Source organism: Pleuronectes platessa, chromosome 16 (genome assembly GCF_947347685.1).
Source record: "Pleuronectes platessa chromosome 16, fPlePla1.1, whole genome shotgun sequence".
Taxonomy (NCBI): domain Eukaryota; kingdom Metazoa; phylum Chordata; class Actinopteri; order Pleuronectiformes; family Pleuronectidae; genus Pleuronectes; species Pleuronectes platessa.
The window spans coordinates 13,439,492-13,455,036 of record NC_070641.1 but is presented as its reverse complement, the minus strand read 5'-3'; the positions used below and the strand labels follow the sequence as shown (position 1 = coordinate 13,455,036).

The window sequence follows — 15,545 nt, the reverse complement described above, 5'->3', positions numbered from 1 at the left end:
GCAAATAACTACCATAGCGCTTTAGAGGGTATTCAGAGGACTTATTGTTTTGGGCCAGCGTTCAAACTCAGTAGAGATCAAACCACATTTAGATCCACTAGAATCCAGATTTTCCTTTGGATCTGCACCAAATTGCAAACAATCCTAATTAAGTCCCCTAAACATGCCTGATTTCATATCAACAAGATCCATGATTTATTCAATCAATGAAAAAGAAAAAAATGAAAATGTTTGAGTAATGCTCCAGCCCTCCACAAAATGTCAAGGAAATCGGATGAGTGTTTTCCACGTACTCCTGCAAGCAAACAAGTAAACAAATGAACAAATAGAGATAACAGCTAATAAAAGAAAAGCAGTGATACCAGTTGCTCCACTTACAGTAATGTCGTTTGGACCATAATGCACAGCAACATATTTTTGTTGTATTTTTGCACATCCACTCCTATTTTCGAGTTTTATTAACCCCAAAATTCCAAATGGTGAATAGAGATGACATCATATTGTGAGTGGAATATCCCCTGAATGACATTTCCCTGTAAACAGCAGTTTTTGACCGAGCAATCAGGATCCTGCTGAGCCTTGAGGTCAGAGGTCAAAGGGTCATGGGGACCAGGAGGGTGCTGGTGACTGGATGCTCCTCCGGCATTGGCTTGGCTGTAGCCGCACGGCTGGCTAAAGATGAGCTGAGACGGTTTAAAGGTCAGCCACTCCCTCTCTTCAACTAAATAAATGTCATACAGTAGATGATAGGAATAGCCACAGCTACCGACAGCCCGTGTGTTCATCGTTTATCTGTGACAGTGGTGGCCACAATGAGGGATCTCGGAAAACGGGGGCCCTTGGAAAAGGCGGCAGGAGCTTCCTTAAACAAAACCCTGGAAATCAAACAGCTGGATGTCTGTTGTGAAGCCTCCATCAGAGAGTGTGTCAACAGCCTGCCGGACAGAAGGGTGGATATCCTTGGTCTGTCCCATCTCATATACGCAATTTAAGCTCTTTAAACAAGCCTACAGTATAATAATGTGAGGTATCATGCCTTTATAGTGAATAATGCAGGTGTTGGCATGATCGGGCCACTGGAGTGCCAAAGTATTGCTGCCATGAAGGAGCTCTTCGACACAAACTTCTTCGGGCTGGCGCGGCTAGTGAAAGAGGTGCTGCCCGGCATGAAGCGACGGCAGAGCGGCCATATCGTTGTGATGAGCAGCGTCATGGGAATCCAGGGTGCGTTTCTTTTGGTGTTTGTGAAATTAGAGAAGACGGAAACAAGGCGGTTGATAAAAGGTTTCTTTATTTCTGTTTCCACACAGGGCTTCTGTTCAATGACGTCTACTCTGCCTCTAAATTTGCTGTGGAAGGATTTTGTGAAAGTCTGGCAGTGCAGGCATTGAAGTTTAACATCAAGTAATCCCATGTCCTCATGTTTAATGCACACACTCATCCAAACCATAAGTCATCAGTAAGCTGACAATGTTAAAAGCATGGTAAAATATGCGTGACGTGAAATTTCCACTGTCACAAGGACGACTCTTGTGGAACCTGGCCCTGTGGTGACGGAGTTTGAAAGGAAAGTGTACGAAGATGCCGAGGCGATGGATCTATCAGGGACAGACGAAGAGACGGCCAAAATCTTCCATGAAGTTTACCTGCCATACTCGAAAAAGGTCTTTGCCTCATTAGGCCAGACACCGGCAGAAGTGGCCGAGGCAAGTGATGTAAAGCCACGTAATTGTTTTTCTATTTGATTTTTTAAAAGTCACGAAAACAAGTGAAAATCCATCATGTGTGGTAATATTTGTACTATTATCCTGCAGCAAACAGTTAAAGTCATCACAGCCAAGGAACCTCCTCTGCGCCACCAGACCAACCGCCTGTACATGCCCATGACTGCACTGAAACATGCAGATCCAACCGGCCGCCTGCCTCTGGAAACCTTTCACAAGATGATCTTTAAACACGACCGTGTGGTCAATGCTACTCTGGCTTTGCTTCGAGTGCTGCGGCGAAGAGGAGGAGAGAAATTATGACTTGGCTGTCGGGTTGCAAACACTGTAGATGTTATTCCGAAGGAGACAGTGACTGACTGTGCATGCAAGTTGTTGTCGCTATTCTTTGAGAATGACGTCCAGCTGTGAGGGGACACAGGTTTGAGTGAGCATGTTTCTGTTATCTGTGTGAAACAGTAACTACAGTGATAATAGTAATGTAATGTGTACTGTAAGTGTGTACATGAAGTATGTCTCCCTGAGCAATATTATAAAGCTTTCAAACTCTCTGCACACTAGTAAAAATGAATACTGTGTAATGACAGAAAAGTGAAGTACATGCACTCTTTTGCAGGATTTTCTACTCTCATTAATTGAATCGACGATTTGTTTTACTGTTGTTGCAAAACCGGTTAACTAAGGAATACATTTTATCTATCCTATCCTATTAACAGACAGGCTATGCACCCGATGGGAAACAGTTCTTTGTCTTTAAACATTTGGCTCACCCCTCCCACTCTGCTTGGGGTTGCTACAAAGACAAAGGTTTGGATCTTCTGATGACATGAAAACAACAATGCCTTAGTTCAAGCAATCAGGCCAAGATTCATTCAGTAGTACAGGATACAGCATGATCAAGGTTACATTGTATGAGATTCAATCATGATCAATCAAAGGGGAAATAAATATGATCATATTGTGGTCAACACGTTACATTTCCCTTACAGTCCCCTAATGAAACCATATCAAAATTACCTATCTAAGTTCTATCTGTTCCAAAGAGAAAGCGGAAAACAAATCCGGATACGGATCCACACCAAAATGTCATGGATTTTTCCTTCGGTCATGCATCACATGATCAATGGGTTATTAGCTCATCATTAATATTACAGTTTGGGTTTTATCTTCATTGTAATTTCTTTCAATGAGTACTCATATCCTTTCCAAGCACGCCAATTGATTCCTATCCCATAGGCTGAGCTGCCCCACAAGTAAAGACCATTAGGATTAACGCTGTGACATTCTCCGTACCACCATCCGCCGAGGTAGACCTTGGCACAGTTTGAAGAATAAGTGTCCTGGTCCTTGTCAAATGTAGAAAACTTCTGACTGTTATGTTCACTCAGGGAATTTCCTGAAAACAATAAGTGGATAAAAGAAAAATAATACCTCGCACTGAGCACTGGACTAGTGTCACAGAAGCTGAGGCTTTCGTTTCACTTACCAGCTCCTCCATCTTTGAAGCCACTGAAGGTGAGTGTGTAGCCCTCGTGCTCTGGACCCACGGTGAACGAGGAATAGTGGACGAAAGCCTTTGCCCCTTCAAAGTCTGCCATTTCTATCCTCAGCTCATAGCTCTTACTTTTAGTTAGGAGATAGATGTTCTCCAGACCTGGAAGAAGCAGTAGCATATGCATAGTGACATTTGTATTAATTTGATTGAAGCAATAGAAATAGAAATTATGCCAAAGTCTGAATCATCAGCTTAACTCTCACCCAACCAGTATTCTCCAGATGCTTGTCCAAATCCAGCTCTGTACTGGTCCCATCCACGATAAAAGTTGATGGTGCCATCCTTTCTTCTCTGGAGGATCTGGATTGGAATCTGTTGTTAGGGTCAGTGCTCTAATATAATTTGTCACAGCTATGCTTTAAACAGGAAATATAATATAAAACATATAATTTCACTGTGAGTCAATGCATCTTGTTCAATTCATAGCAACCTATAAAATTGCTGAACTTGTGAATTATTTTAGCTACAAGCTAGAATTGCAATCGTCCCCTTAAAATAAAACCGGCTTTGTAATAAGACATTACATTTCTCAGCTAAGCATTGTTAGTTACAGGTTTGTAGCCCCATTTGTTACCATCCAGGGGCTGAAAAAGACTATAACCTTTTGAAACCAGAACCAATCCAGATTTTTATTTTCATCATTGATACCAAGACCCAAAATATGTCAGATTTATCCATCAAGATTCACACATAAATCTTGCAATGTTAAGGAAAATGAAAATACTTTTCCTAAATACAACCCTTAAATCCAGATCCACACCTAAACTTAACTGGTTCTTCCCTGAACCATATTCCACCGTGTTTCTTGATTATCCTTCGAATAGTTTATGCATCATCCTGACTTAATATTTTCTTCATTTATGGCTTTATTTTTGTCACTTTTCGTGCGACCTGCTGCTCCATTGGCTGAATGTTTGTGGTAACTTTGCTAATCGCACATTAACTGTTTTTTATATCACAGAAAAGAAAAAAAAATTCTCAATTTTTTATGTAGATATCAAATAAATTAAACATTTTAAGGCTATAACACCAAGTGTTATGAGATAATACTGCAGTGCAAACAATGTTTAAATAAACCAAGTTGTGAGTGCATCAAAAATATTAGCTGAACAGCACTTAAATGATAAATAACAAACCCACATACTGTCCATTTACCACCATCAGGTTCGTCCTGACAGCCCATGTCACAGTAGACCTGGACAGAGGAGAGCGGTCCTCCTGGGAAGATGCTGTAAACCCCACTATTACCAGAACCTCTGTTGTACACGTCATTGCAGTCAACTGGAAGTAACACTGGTGAGCAGATCGCAGCTGGGATCAGAAGCAGTAAAACAATAAAACCCTGCAATCAAAACACAAAACCTGCTCTGAGCACCAGCGAAACAATGTTTTACACTCGTTAAAAATGTCATTGCATTGGTCACACAGAACTCACCATTATTGCTCTAATGCAGTTATTTTGCGGTAATCCTGAATCTTCTGGCTGTTTACATGGAGTCCACAGAGGAGATCCGTCTCTTTGCAAATGCCCAACACATTGAAGTGTAACTTGATTTCAGGGTATTGTGGCATGACTTCTGCCAGCAGCTGGTCACTCTAAAAATAAGATGAGAGTCTGTACTTATTCAGAAAGAGTAATGCGAGTAGGTAAACCCTCCCTCTCTATCTTCATTTTGAATTAAGTATATAGAAAACAGGTACATTTAATGAACATGGAGAGAAGATTCCAGCCACCTGCATATCCTTACTAATGTAATATAATAACAATGAAGCTAATATTAACATTGTGAGGCTCATCATTTGTATCAGTCAGTCAATCAAAGAGGTGTCTGATTGTTGTAACTGTTTAGGCTGCAGATTGAATTTGAAACCTAAAACATAAGGAAACTTAGACTATATTTGGCTCTGCACCACATTTCACACACTCAGTATCAGTCCTTTAAACGGGCCTGTTTTATTCTATAAGATCCATGAATTCGTCTCTGAGCTTTAGAGAGATCCTGCGAACTAGCAAACAAAAGCAAATGAAAGCAACACCTCCTTGGAGGAGGTAAATACAAAACTGCTAAATCACCTTAAACACATCTCATAGTTATGAAACAATCACTGAACACGAAGACACAAAAATGTAGTTTCCTACAGTTTTTATTATAAGTAACTTATTTTACAACTTTTGACTGTAGAAAGGAAAAACTGTGGAAAAGTTTTATGTACAATGATTTTGAACTACTTTTAAACAAGTATTGAAATTAATAATTATGGAAAATATCTATGACTGTTCTAATAACACAAGACCAATAAAATATCAGTCACAGCCTCAGCTTAAAATAATGCTAAATGAAGTACACTTTATTTTTGTCCTTTTTAGTACATAACAATCATTTTTAGAAACATAAGACTTCTCAAGCAAAGATCTACCCAGAGCAAACATATTTACAAACACAAGTTGGGAGGTTGAAATGTTCAAAACACTTAGTGCGACCTGGTAGGGAAATCAAAGAGACCAGATATATATATATATAAAAAAATAAAAAACAGTTTTCCTGGTGAGTAAAATTTGAATCGGACTGTGAAAAACAACACGTTCCCAAGGTCTGTCAGTGGCAAAGCCCATGGTAAATAGGATCGAACCATTCATGAAATGTTATCAAGCTTATGACACATCATGGAGCTCCTCACCACAAAAGTAAAAGCTCAGAGTGGCCGTCTGGTGGCTTCTATTCATGGTGTTACAGGATAAAATGTAAAAGTTACTTAATCAAAATTCTATTATCATCCATTGACTTAATTCTCATATGTCCTTTGTATGTAAAGTACAGGGTGACCTCTATTCTACACACTCAGGATACGTCAGGATAAGGAGTTGGTCAAGCATTACACAAGGTGTTAGTTGGATGACTGGGAGTGTCCTCTCAGAATTTTGTAAAAAAAGTTAAAGGGTGCAGCACTACATAGTAGTGTTTTTAACTTCAGCCTCTTCTAACAATCATCTTAAGATGCAACCCCACGCCCCTGGACTGGAAGCTACTGTAGATGCAGGGGAACTGTCCCACTGCATGCCATAAAACACCTCCCTGAGGAGTGACAGGGCACAGGAGTCACAGCCCAGCAGCCACACCCTCACACTGACCACAGATAGTCCGGGAATGTTTCCATCGAGTCAGGCGGAGGACGTGACGTGACCTCGGGTAATTTAAATTCCACCTGCGTGTCGTCTGGTTGTGTTCTGCGTTGGGCGCTGCTGAACTGTACGGCGTCCAGACTCAACAAGGCAGGCAAAATGTAGGAATGTTTGCAGGGTTAAGTGATATAAAATAGCAGCTGATAAGCATAGCTTTGTACATCTGAAGGGATGTATTAAAACAGGTATCCATGGTTTCAACAAATATACAGAGTATAAAACAATTTGAGAAACAAACAAAAGAAATTAATACATAAACTAAAAAGGGCAGTGAGAGGCTGAATTTAGGCAGTATCTTCAAGGGAATGAAATGAAGCTTAAAAACTGGAGGCAGGAGTCCTACAAAGTGGGGATGCCATTGTGTGGCAACTGGGTTATAATCTTGTGACAACACGTGTTGACTCAGGATCCGTAGGGCGCTCACTGAGCTCTGTAACGTTGGATTTCAATGCACCGCTGTCACTCTCTCAAGACTCTGTGATGCGACTCTGCTGCTGCACGGAGCCGAAGGTTTCAGATTATAACTGCAGCGTCAGACAAACTATTAGTAACTAGTATGTTACAAATTAGAGATTTTTTATCTGATGAATTTGGACTCTACCACTGATTAAAAAAAAAGGTTTCATGTCTATAATAAAATGAGACAGACCATGGGGCCGCGGGGCAAGTTATGTAATCGGTAGGCGCCTAAACACCAGTTGCACTGACTACTGCGGCAAACCCAACGATAAAGTCAGTGAGATGCTACAGTTGAAATGGGAGCATTAAACCTGCAATTTTACTCTGCTCTTTTAGTTTGAGAGTGAAGTAAAATTACCATAAATTAAAAGCTGCCCATGCATTATAAATATCCATTGTAGTTAAATGTTGAATTTTACCCACACGTGCCCTACGAAGCTGTTCACTTGAAGTGCTTCAGAAACACTCATCTACATTCTTATTCATAATACTCATATGGAAAATAATCACAAATCAATCAAATCAGAACACATTACTACTGCTGGGCATCTCTCAATATATATTTGCAAGTACCAGTTTATCATCTTTACCAGCTGTTGTTGGCCTGAATAAATATAAGTCAAGAGGTGAACATTCCTCTCTCTGTCTGTTAACTGGTCTAAATAATGAACCTGCCACACTGGCTAATAGAAATGTAGGCGGTCTGTATATAACATGAGTGAGTGGCACAGGACAGAAAGAGGGTGATAAAAACCTAAAGAAAATAATCTGTTCAGAGAGATAAAAACAATAAATAAAAATAAAAGAATTCCCTTCAACATTTTACTTTTTTTCTCTTATCTACTTTTTAAATGTTTGTTAGTTTTCAGGAGAGCATCCCTAAGTCTTTGAAATGAAAGACTTGGTTTTTCTTCATATACTTTTTTTTTATAATAAAAAACAAGTCCATCTGTGACAGAATTACTTCATTAAATTGTCTGCGTTTTTTTGCAGACAACACACATTTCCCTTTACTTTTTTTCTCTGCAAAAATCACTAGCAGACGGTCCTCGTGATACACAGTCAATCCAAATCCAATGAAAATCTTGGAAACTGGCTGACACATTAAACAAAGACAGGCCCAAGAGCCAGTCGTCAATTCATTTACCTCAGGTCCCTTTTCAATCAGAAGCAACAGGGCCTTCATGCAAACACCTGCATCTTGCCATTGGCCTCTGGGATTTGAGTAATTTGGGTCTGGGCAGGGCCAGCAACTGCTGGACTGGGTGTGGAATCGGACCAATCGGAGACGCAGTGAGGAGAGGGGCTGGACCAGGGCTCAGGAGATTCTGGAGAGGGGGTCAGATATGGGTGCTCACTAGGCAAACGGAGGTAATGCTTGGGCGTGGCATCCAGTGTGGAGGAATAGCTGTGCTGAGATGGAGGGGTTGGGTAATCCTCCGTTCCTGCACTGCTGCTACTAGGTTGGGAGGGCAGAGCCTGAGGGGGCTGTGCTGTTGGCGTGGCTGCCTTTGAGGGCTGAGTAGGAGGCTGGGGCTGAGAAGATTGCTGAGGCATCTGCTGCTGTTGAAAGAAAGATGGCGGAGGCTGGGAGCTCTGGGGTGTTGGTGGGGTGGAGGTGCCCATGCGGTGCTGGTTGTTGATGGTGTGGTTGAGGAGCTGCTGCTGCTGCTGTTGTTGCTGCTGCTGCTGCTCAGCGATGGAGGGCAGCTTGACTGGGCTGATAGTGGGTGTGGAGGTAACAGGCGTGGGCTGCAGCATCGAATTACGGAAAATCTGCTGTTGGTGCATCATCATATTCTGCTGCTGCATGGCTGGGCTCTGTGGGTGCATGCCTGACTGGCCACTATGCACAAGATTCACCACCTGCTGACCACACTGGGACGAGGGGTTCATCCGGCTGTGCCAGTCAAAAGGCACACTGACAGGACTGACCATGCCCATGTTGATCCCCAACTGGCCTGAACTCAGCACATAGCCATGATTGACATCAGAGGCCATGGCTATACGTCCCTGCAAGGACATTCCTCCAGCTCCCAGGTCATTGAGCTGTGCTAGAGACACTGCAAAAGGGCCACTTCCCTCCAACATGCTACTATGGACCATCGGAGTGTTTGGAACTGACATGGATGTGTGGTAGAGTCCTGGTGACTGCATGGCCACAGGAGAAGTGGGGTTGGTGATGTAGCCAGCATTGCTAGTTCCCCCGTGGGGTGAGTCCAGTGAGTCAACTGGGGACAGGGTCACTGAGCTCTCTAGTAAGGCACTCTGCATGTCCAAGGTCAGCTTCTTATTGCGAGCCTTTACCGACTCCTTCAGACTGGCAGCATGTTGGCCTGCCAGGCTAGAACCCTTGGCTCCAGGCCGACGATTCTTCTTGCCCTGTGGGGTGTTCTTCAGATTCGGCATGAAGACACTAGGAGGGCACATGAGAGGAGACAGGGTGTGTCCCCCAGCAAGGTGGTGTCCTCCATGGCTCTGGGGACTTCTTACTGTATTGTACTCATCAAGAAGCTGAACAATGTCGTGGTGCATGCGCTCCTGAGCAATGTCCCTTGGCAATCTGTCCATATGATCTGTGATCTCTCTGTTTGCAAAGTGAGCTAGAAGCATTTTCACAGCCTCACAGCTGCCCTCACGAGCTGCAAGGAACAGAGGGGTCTCCTCCTGAAAAGAAACACAGAAGAGAAGCTATGTTACACACAATTATGTTTCTATTAAAGATAATGCAGAATGCTGGTTACAGCACAAGTAGAGGTTGTACCTTGAGATCTTGCATATCTTTGTTTGCACCATTCTTCAGCAGGGCAACAGTGGCTTCCAAATTATTAACCGCAGCAGCCCAGTGTAAAGCAGATTTACCTAAAAGAGATGAAATACAAGGAGATTAAAAACCAATGGTTTCAATAAATATCAACAACACAGGAAAATGCGCTTCGGGACATTGGCTTGAGTGAAAAAATTCCCCACACTTACCCAATTCATCGACGGCATTGACATCAGCATGACAAGTGATGAGTTCCTCTACCATGCCCTCTACTGCGAGCCGTGCAGCCAGGATCAGTGCACTAGAGCCATCATACATACGGGAGTCGAGATCCGTAGACCGGTTTCGGATCAGAATCTAGGAGGATGGGTAAAAGATTATGATTTATATAATACATGGGCTAAATTGAGTTATATGCATTTCTACCTCGGATGTGAGAAATAAAAACCGTGTGTTTGTTTACCTGGAAGACGCCCTGTGCATCCGCAGCCACTGCAGCATGTAGTGGGGAACGTCCTGTGTTGTCCTGAGCATTTGCGTCTGCTCCGGCGTCCAGCAGTCTCTTTGCTGCATCAGCACGAGCGTAACGCGCAGCCAGGTGGAGCGCTGTCTCACCAGTCCGGTCTGTTTGGGCAGCAAGGGATGCGCCCTGGTAGATTAGGTCAGAAATGATGTTGGCTGAACACTCCTCACTCTCCTCCTCCTCGGTAAGCTCAGGCTCCAAGCCGCCTCCGCAGAAGGATGCCAGCATCAGAGGTGTAAACCCATCTGGTAGGAGATAACAAAAAGGAACAGACATGCTCAAGACAACAAATCATACAAAGAAAGTAGAGATAAAGTATAAATGCACAAATCAATCCAACACTTGACATCACTACCAACCTGGTCCTCTGACATTAACATCCATACAGTCGCTTTCAAACTCTCCTTGAGGTGGGGTGAGAGCCATGGTGGGAGGCACACGAATGTCTGCAGCTGCGAGGTGATGCTGTGTCCACTGTCTGCTGTCCACCGCATCTTCACTGTCTGAGAGCATGCTCGGCTCCTCAACCTGGATTGCAGACAGACAAAACCCGGTTTCATCAGTTAGTTTAATTGTAGGATGACACATTACTGTAAAATTCACAAGCAAATTCTCGTGCTTGTGTGTATGTAAATGTGTAGCGGTTGTGGAACTGACCTTGATCCTTTTTGGCTCTGGGCAGTCTGAGTCCATCCACTGGTCGCTGTGATCTCCAAGGAGAGATTCCTCCACAGTTTTTGGCATATTTCTGTTTACATATGAAAGTGTCGTACAATGTTAGCCCTAGGAAACTCAAATTCAATATCGAATACACAGCCCTAAAACAATTCCAATTGTCAGTGGTGTCAACGTTTAAAAGAGAAATAACTTACTTCATTCCCAGAGCATCCTGGCCAAGAGGTTCCCTGCGGTTCTTGTTGCTGCTGGGTTCCTTTTTGAGGAAGAAGCCCTCGGGGAACCATAGGGTGCTGTGTTCCCTCTTCCTACGAGCAATCAACATGCCTATCACAAGGATGACTAAAAGGAAAAGAGAAGCTATTCCCACCAGCATCAGCTTGGCCCATTGAGGTATACTTTCAGGGTTAAATGGTGCTTCACCTGCAGTGAAAAGAGAGGTATTGATCAGATAATTGTGTCCCATAAGTCTGACATTTTTCTTGTGTTCACTATGTATCCCAACTTACCACGCGCTTCTTTGATAGGATAAGGGAAGCGGAGCATTTCTACAGCGGAGAGGGCTCCCAGGTACTTTGCAGCACCGTCGGCTGTGGTGAAACATTCCCCAGAATCCTGAACGCATAGACGGTTGTCCATTTCCAAGTACACTTTGGAGCTACAGGAATAGCAGAGAGACAGATGTTAAGTGTCATGTACAATCTGGTGGAAATACTTCGGTTTAATGTTAAGTGACTGACGTACCCGATGACCTCATGATGAGGCTGTAACTCCCTCTTGAGCCGTGCCTCTTGGCGGGTGTAGGGGCGGATCATGGCTTCTCCATTGTGGTCGAGTCGGAAACGCAGCGTAGTGTGTAGGATGGCGCTTAATTTCTGCAGAAAAGCTCTGCTGGTGCGGAGGAGCTCCTCTGGAGGCAGCAGGACTACCAAAACTAAGACTCCATCAGCGAGGTCTTCAGGAACATTCGCTGCACAATCCAAGCCATCCCAGCCGCATTCCTCTGAGTTGCAGCCCTGGTCACAACGGCCATTAGCATAGTGGTCGATGCAGTAGGTTTCATATATTGGACTGGAAAAAACACAAACGCAAGGATGGTCAAATATTTTTCGAAATGGTGCAGAATATGAACATAGGATATAATGTAACCACTTGTTACTTACTTGCAGACTTTCTCCTTGGCTTTGCAGTCAAAGTTGTCGTACAGACACTCTGCGGTTTTGCAGGATTCATCACACTGGCTGTTATTGAAGACACGCCAGCAGCGAGGGTCTGTGCAACTACCCCAGGGCTGTGCTGCCAGTGAACAGTCGCCGCCATCCCAGTGGCAAGGGAATGTGTTGCACTCCTTGTCACAAACACCATCATTGGCTTTGCCTTGACAGTCTGCTCGAGGGCACTGGACTGCTGGGAGTTCAGGGGCTCTGTTGGTCTGCTCGCACCGTTTGCCTGTCCAGCCGCCGAGACACTGGCAGTGAAAGAAGGGGAAGCTGGTCTCTTCAGTGCACATCCCTCCATTCCGACAGGGCTGGGAGGAGCATCCGTCCTTACTACGATGCTGACACTGGGTCCCGCCGTAACCTGGAGGGCAGGAGCAACGTGCCCCCCTTGAGGTAGGCGCACAGCTACCTCCATTGTAACAGGACAGCTCCCGACAAGACATGCTTCTGTCACAGTTGGGCCCAGTATAACCCTAAAGACAGACATCCTTTAGGCACTTGAATGCAATATTTCAATTCACAAAATAAAAGAATGTGATGCACGAAGTGCAAAAGGATATAAGGTGTTTAAAATCATTAATGGTAACTTACGAGCTGACACGTGCAGATGTATCCCATTGCAGAGCTGCTTGATAAAGAACAGGCTCCTCCATTCTGACAAGGATGAGACTCGCATGCACTGAACCTGCTCTGGCACCTCCGACCTAAAAGCAACACATTTATGTTAAAGCTCCACAGTATGGGTTTTACACGAAGAGAATGCATGATCAGAGGCCAGGGGGGGGGGGGGGGGGCTACTGGCAGTTTTCTAACCTGTGAAGCCAGGCTTGCAGATACACTGGTAGTCATTGGGCAGCTGGATGCAGTCAAGACTGCTGGAGGGAGTGCAGGGGTTAGAGAGACACTCGTTTATGTCTCCCTCACATCTATCTCCGGTGAATCCAGGAGGACAATTGCAGCGGTATCCGCCCACTCGATCCACACAGGTGCCATTGTTCAGGCACTTAGGAGGAGCACCGCGGAGCCTCAGAGGTGGAGCACAGTCATCTTCATTGATCTCACAGAGAACTCCTTTAAGGGAGAAGATGATATATTTAATATGATTTAGTCACTCCTCAGTAATTAACAGTGGGTTTCTGTTGAATGTGCTTGCTTACCCAGTGTGCCGGGGGGGCAGGAGCAGATGTAATGTCCCACCAGATCAATGCAAGTGCCTCCGTTCTGGCAAGGATGCGACTGGCACTCGTTGATCTCCATCTCGCAGTTCTGCCCAGTAAATCCTGGCATACACTGTAATGATATTCAGATCATAAATTCATATGTAGAACTGTGTGAGTACTGACTTAACTGAAATATCAAATAGATGCACATAACACTGGAAAAGCAATGGACTCACATCACACTGGTACCCGCCAACATATCCTCTGCAGGTGGCGCCATTGCGGCAGGGTTTGTCTTCACAGTGGTCCACTTGGCTTTTGCAATAGCTTCCAGTGTAGTCAGCAGGACATTTACAATAGTGTGTATTCCCAGTGTTGACACAGTGACCACCATGGTGACATAGCTCATCTGTCTGGAGCCCTGATGAGAAAGATTTGGGGGAACAATTAGCTTTACTCCATTGCAACACTAACAGGCCACGAGGTCAAATGTCATCATGCGTAAAAAATTCACAATCAACGTAAAAATACCTCTCTGGCGAGCAGCTGTCTCACAGGATACCCTAGAGATGTCACAGTAGCGTCCAGACCACCCATTGGCACATTCACAGATGAAGGAAGCATCTTTTTGGCGACAGCGTCCTCCATTTTGGCAGGGAGATGAGCGTCTGCACCAGTCGACTGGTGTCTGAGTAGACAGAGGGAAGAATAAATGATCAGCATTTATTGTTCGAGAAAATCAATAGGTAGACTAGAGGCCTTAACATGCCCTTTACACAGTGTTAACAAGTGAGTGTGTACCTGGCAGCGGTTGCCAGTATAGCCCTTAGGGCAGGAGCAACGGAAGGACTCGAGAGCATCTTGACAGACGCCTCCGTTTAGGCATGGCTGGGAGTCACACTCATTGACCTCATATTGACAGTGGGAGCCGGTGAAACCTGAGCGGCAGGAGCAGATATAGCCGTTGATTTTATCCGTGCATGTCCCTCCATTGAAGCAAGAGCTGTGGAGTAAAAATATGATTGAAATCATCAAATTGTATTGTCACATTCAAAAGATATACATGTGTATGTAAGCAAAAAATCATCATCATATTTTTCCATTGCTCAAAAACACACTCACCTTTCAGTACAATCAGGGATGTTGGTTTCGCAGTAAATGCCAGTAAAGCCAGGCCTGCAGGTGCAGGTGTAGGAGTTAACATAGTCGGTGCATGTGCCTACATTTTTGCAGGGTGAACTCTGGCATTCATCGGTTTCCAAAGCACAACGGGGCCCGGTGAAGCCTGGCAGACAGCTGCAGTGGAAGGAGTTCATACCATCGGTGCAGGAACCCCCATTTAGGCATGGATCTGTTGGAAGGAATAAGAGGAAGACATTGGTCAAGAACAGAAGAATCTACATGGACCTGGTATTGTCATGATATGAACAGACAATTACAGTAATAGGGCACATTTAGATTGCATGGTCACTCACGAGGATCACAGTCATTGATGTCCGTTTCACAGGTTAGCCCTGTATATCCAGCTCTGCAGGAGCACACAAAGCCTCCAACTGAGTTACTGCAAGTCCCACGGTTCTTGCAGGGGTTCGAGATGCATTCGTTCACATCTAAATTACACAACTGACCTGCAAAAGCAAAAGACATGGGCAACAAGGTTATGCTCAATCATTGGTGGATGCATATGGCACTGAAATTATGCAAACTTTTGCTAAAATTGCTAACCTTGCCATCCTGACAGGCAGTTGCATTGATACCCCATGTAGTCTGCTGTGTTGGTGCAGACAGCATGATTGGCACAGGGGTTAGGGGAACAAGGGGTGAGGACCTCAGCACAAGTGGGTCCACTGTAAGGAAGCTCACACAGACAGGTGAAACTTGCCACCCCATCCACACAAGTGCCCTTGTTAAGACAGGGACTGGAAGAACACTCGTTGATGTTCACCTGGCATAGGTTGCCTGTTGGCGAGAGGAAGGGACAATAAAACACTTGGCCTTTAAGATTCTCAAACATAACTTTCTCTGTTGCACATTTATTCCTGTCTTTGTGCTGGACATTGTGATGTGAATGGCTCCAGTGGGGTGTTATGGTTCTCACCTCTGAAGCCTTGACGACACTTGCAGGTGAAGCCATTGAGCTGGTCGATGCATGTGCCAGCATTCTGGCAGGGACTTGGCAAACAGTCGTTTCGGTCCAGGTCACAGTTCTTTCCCACCCATCCTGGCTCACAGTCACAGCGGTAACTGGAAATACAGGAACAGTTAATAATCCCAAAAGAGA

The 15,545-nt window shown here is 44.4% G+C and overlaps 3 protein-coding genes across 3 annotated transcripts in view; 1 reads left to right on the top strand and 2 right to left on the bottom strand.

Moving 5' to 3' along the window:
- The first annotated feature begins 561 nt into the window (after positions 1-561).
- Positions 562-2,295, top strand: zmp:0000001048 (retinol dehydrogenase 8). The gene is made up of 6 exons (XM_053442774.1): positions 562-699; positions 802-963; positions 1,045-1,224; positions 1,311-1,404; positions 1,523-1,706; positions 1,815-2,295. The coding sequence occupies exons 1-6, from the start codon at positions 603-605 to the stop codon at positions 2,025-2,027; spliced, it is 930 nt and encodes a 309-aa protein (XP_053298749.1). The 5' UTR covers positions 562-602; the 3' UTR covers positions 2,028-2,295.
- Positions 1,319-4,982, bottom strand: LOC128458120 (microfibril-associated glycoprotein 4). Its single transcript, XM_053442775.1, has 5 exons — positions 4,715-4,982; positions 4,424-4,621; positions 3,483-3,579; positions 3,211-3,378; positions 1,319-3,120 (listed from the first exon to the last, which is right to left on the bottom strand). Exons 1-5 carry the CDS (start codon positions 4,715-4,717, stop codon positions 2,873-2,875), a joined length of 714 nt encoding a protein of 237 aa, XP_053298750.1. The 5' UTR covers positions 4,718-4,982; the 3' UTR covers positions 1,319-2,872.
- A 426-nt stretch (positions 4,983-5,408) lies between these two features.
- Positions 5,409-15,545, bottom strand: part of notch3 (notch receptor 3) — a 29,930-nt gene continuing 19,793 nt past the window's right edge. The window contains exons 14-33 of the mRNA XM_053442772.1: positions 15,363-15,508; positions 14,990-15,223; positions 14,740-14,892; positions 14,387-14,615; positions 14,066-14,267; positions 13,796-13,952; positions 13,501-13,685; positions 13,262-13,394; positions 12,918-13,175; positions 12,696-12,808; positions 12,048-12,577; positions 11,629-11,955; positions 11,394-11,542; positions 11,082-11,307; positions 10,867-10,957; positions 10,569-10,737; positions 10,150-10,454; positions 9,896-10,043; positions 9,684-9,781; positions 5,409-9,586 (exon numbers count right to left, since the gene is read on the bottom strand). Of these exons, the coding sequence (XP_053298747.1) occupies positions 8,102-9,586; positions 9,684-9,781; positions 9,896-10,043; positions 10,150-10,454; positions 10,569-10,737; positions 10,867-10,957; positions 11,082-11,307; positions 11,394-11,542; positions 11,629-11,955; positions 12,048-12,577; positions 12,696-12,808; positions 12,918-13,175; positions 13,262-13,394; positions 13,501-13,685; positions 13,796-13,952; positions 14,066-14,267; positions 14,387-14,615; positions 14,740-14,892; positions 14,990-15,223; positions 15,363-15,508 (5,338 nt within the window). The 3' untranslated portion in view covers positions 5,409-8,101. The remainder of the gene's footprint in view (positions 9,587-9,683; positions 9,782-9,895; positions 10,044-10,149; positions 10,455-10,568; positions 10,738-10,866; positions 10,958-11,081; positions 11,308-11,393; positions 11,543-11,628; positions 11,956-12,047; positions 12,578-12,695; positions 12,809-12,917; positions 13,176-13,261; positions 13,395-13,500; positions 13,686-13,795; positions 13,953-14,065; positions 14,268-14,386; positions 14,616-14,739; positions 14,893-14,989; positions 15,224-15,362; positions 15,509-15,545) is intronic.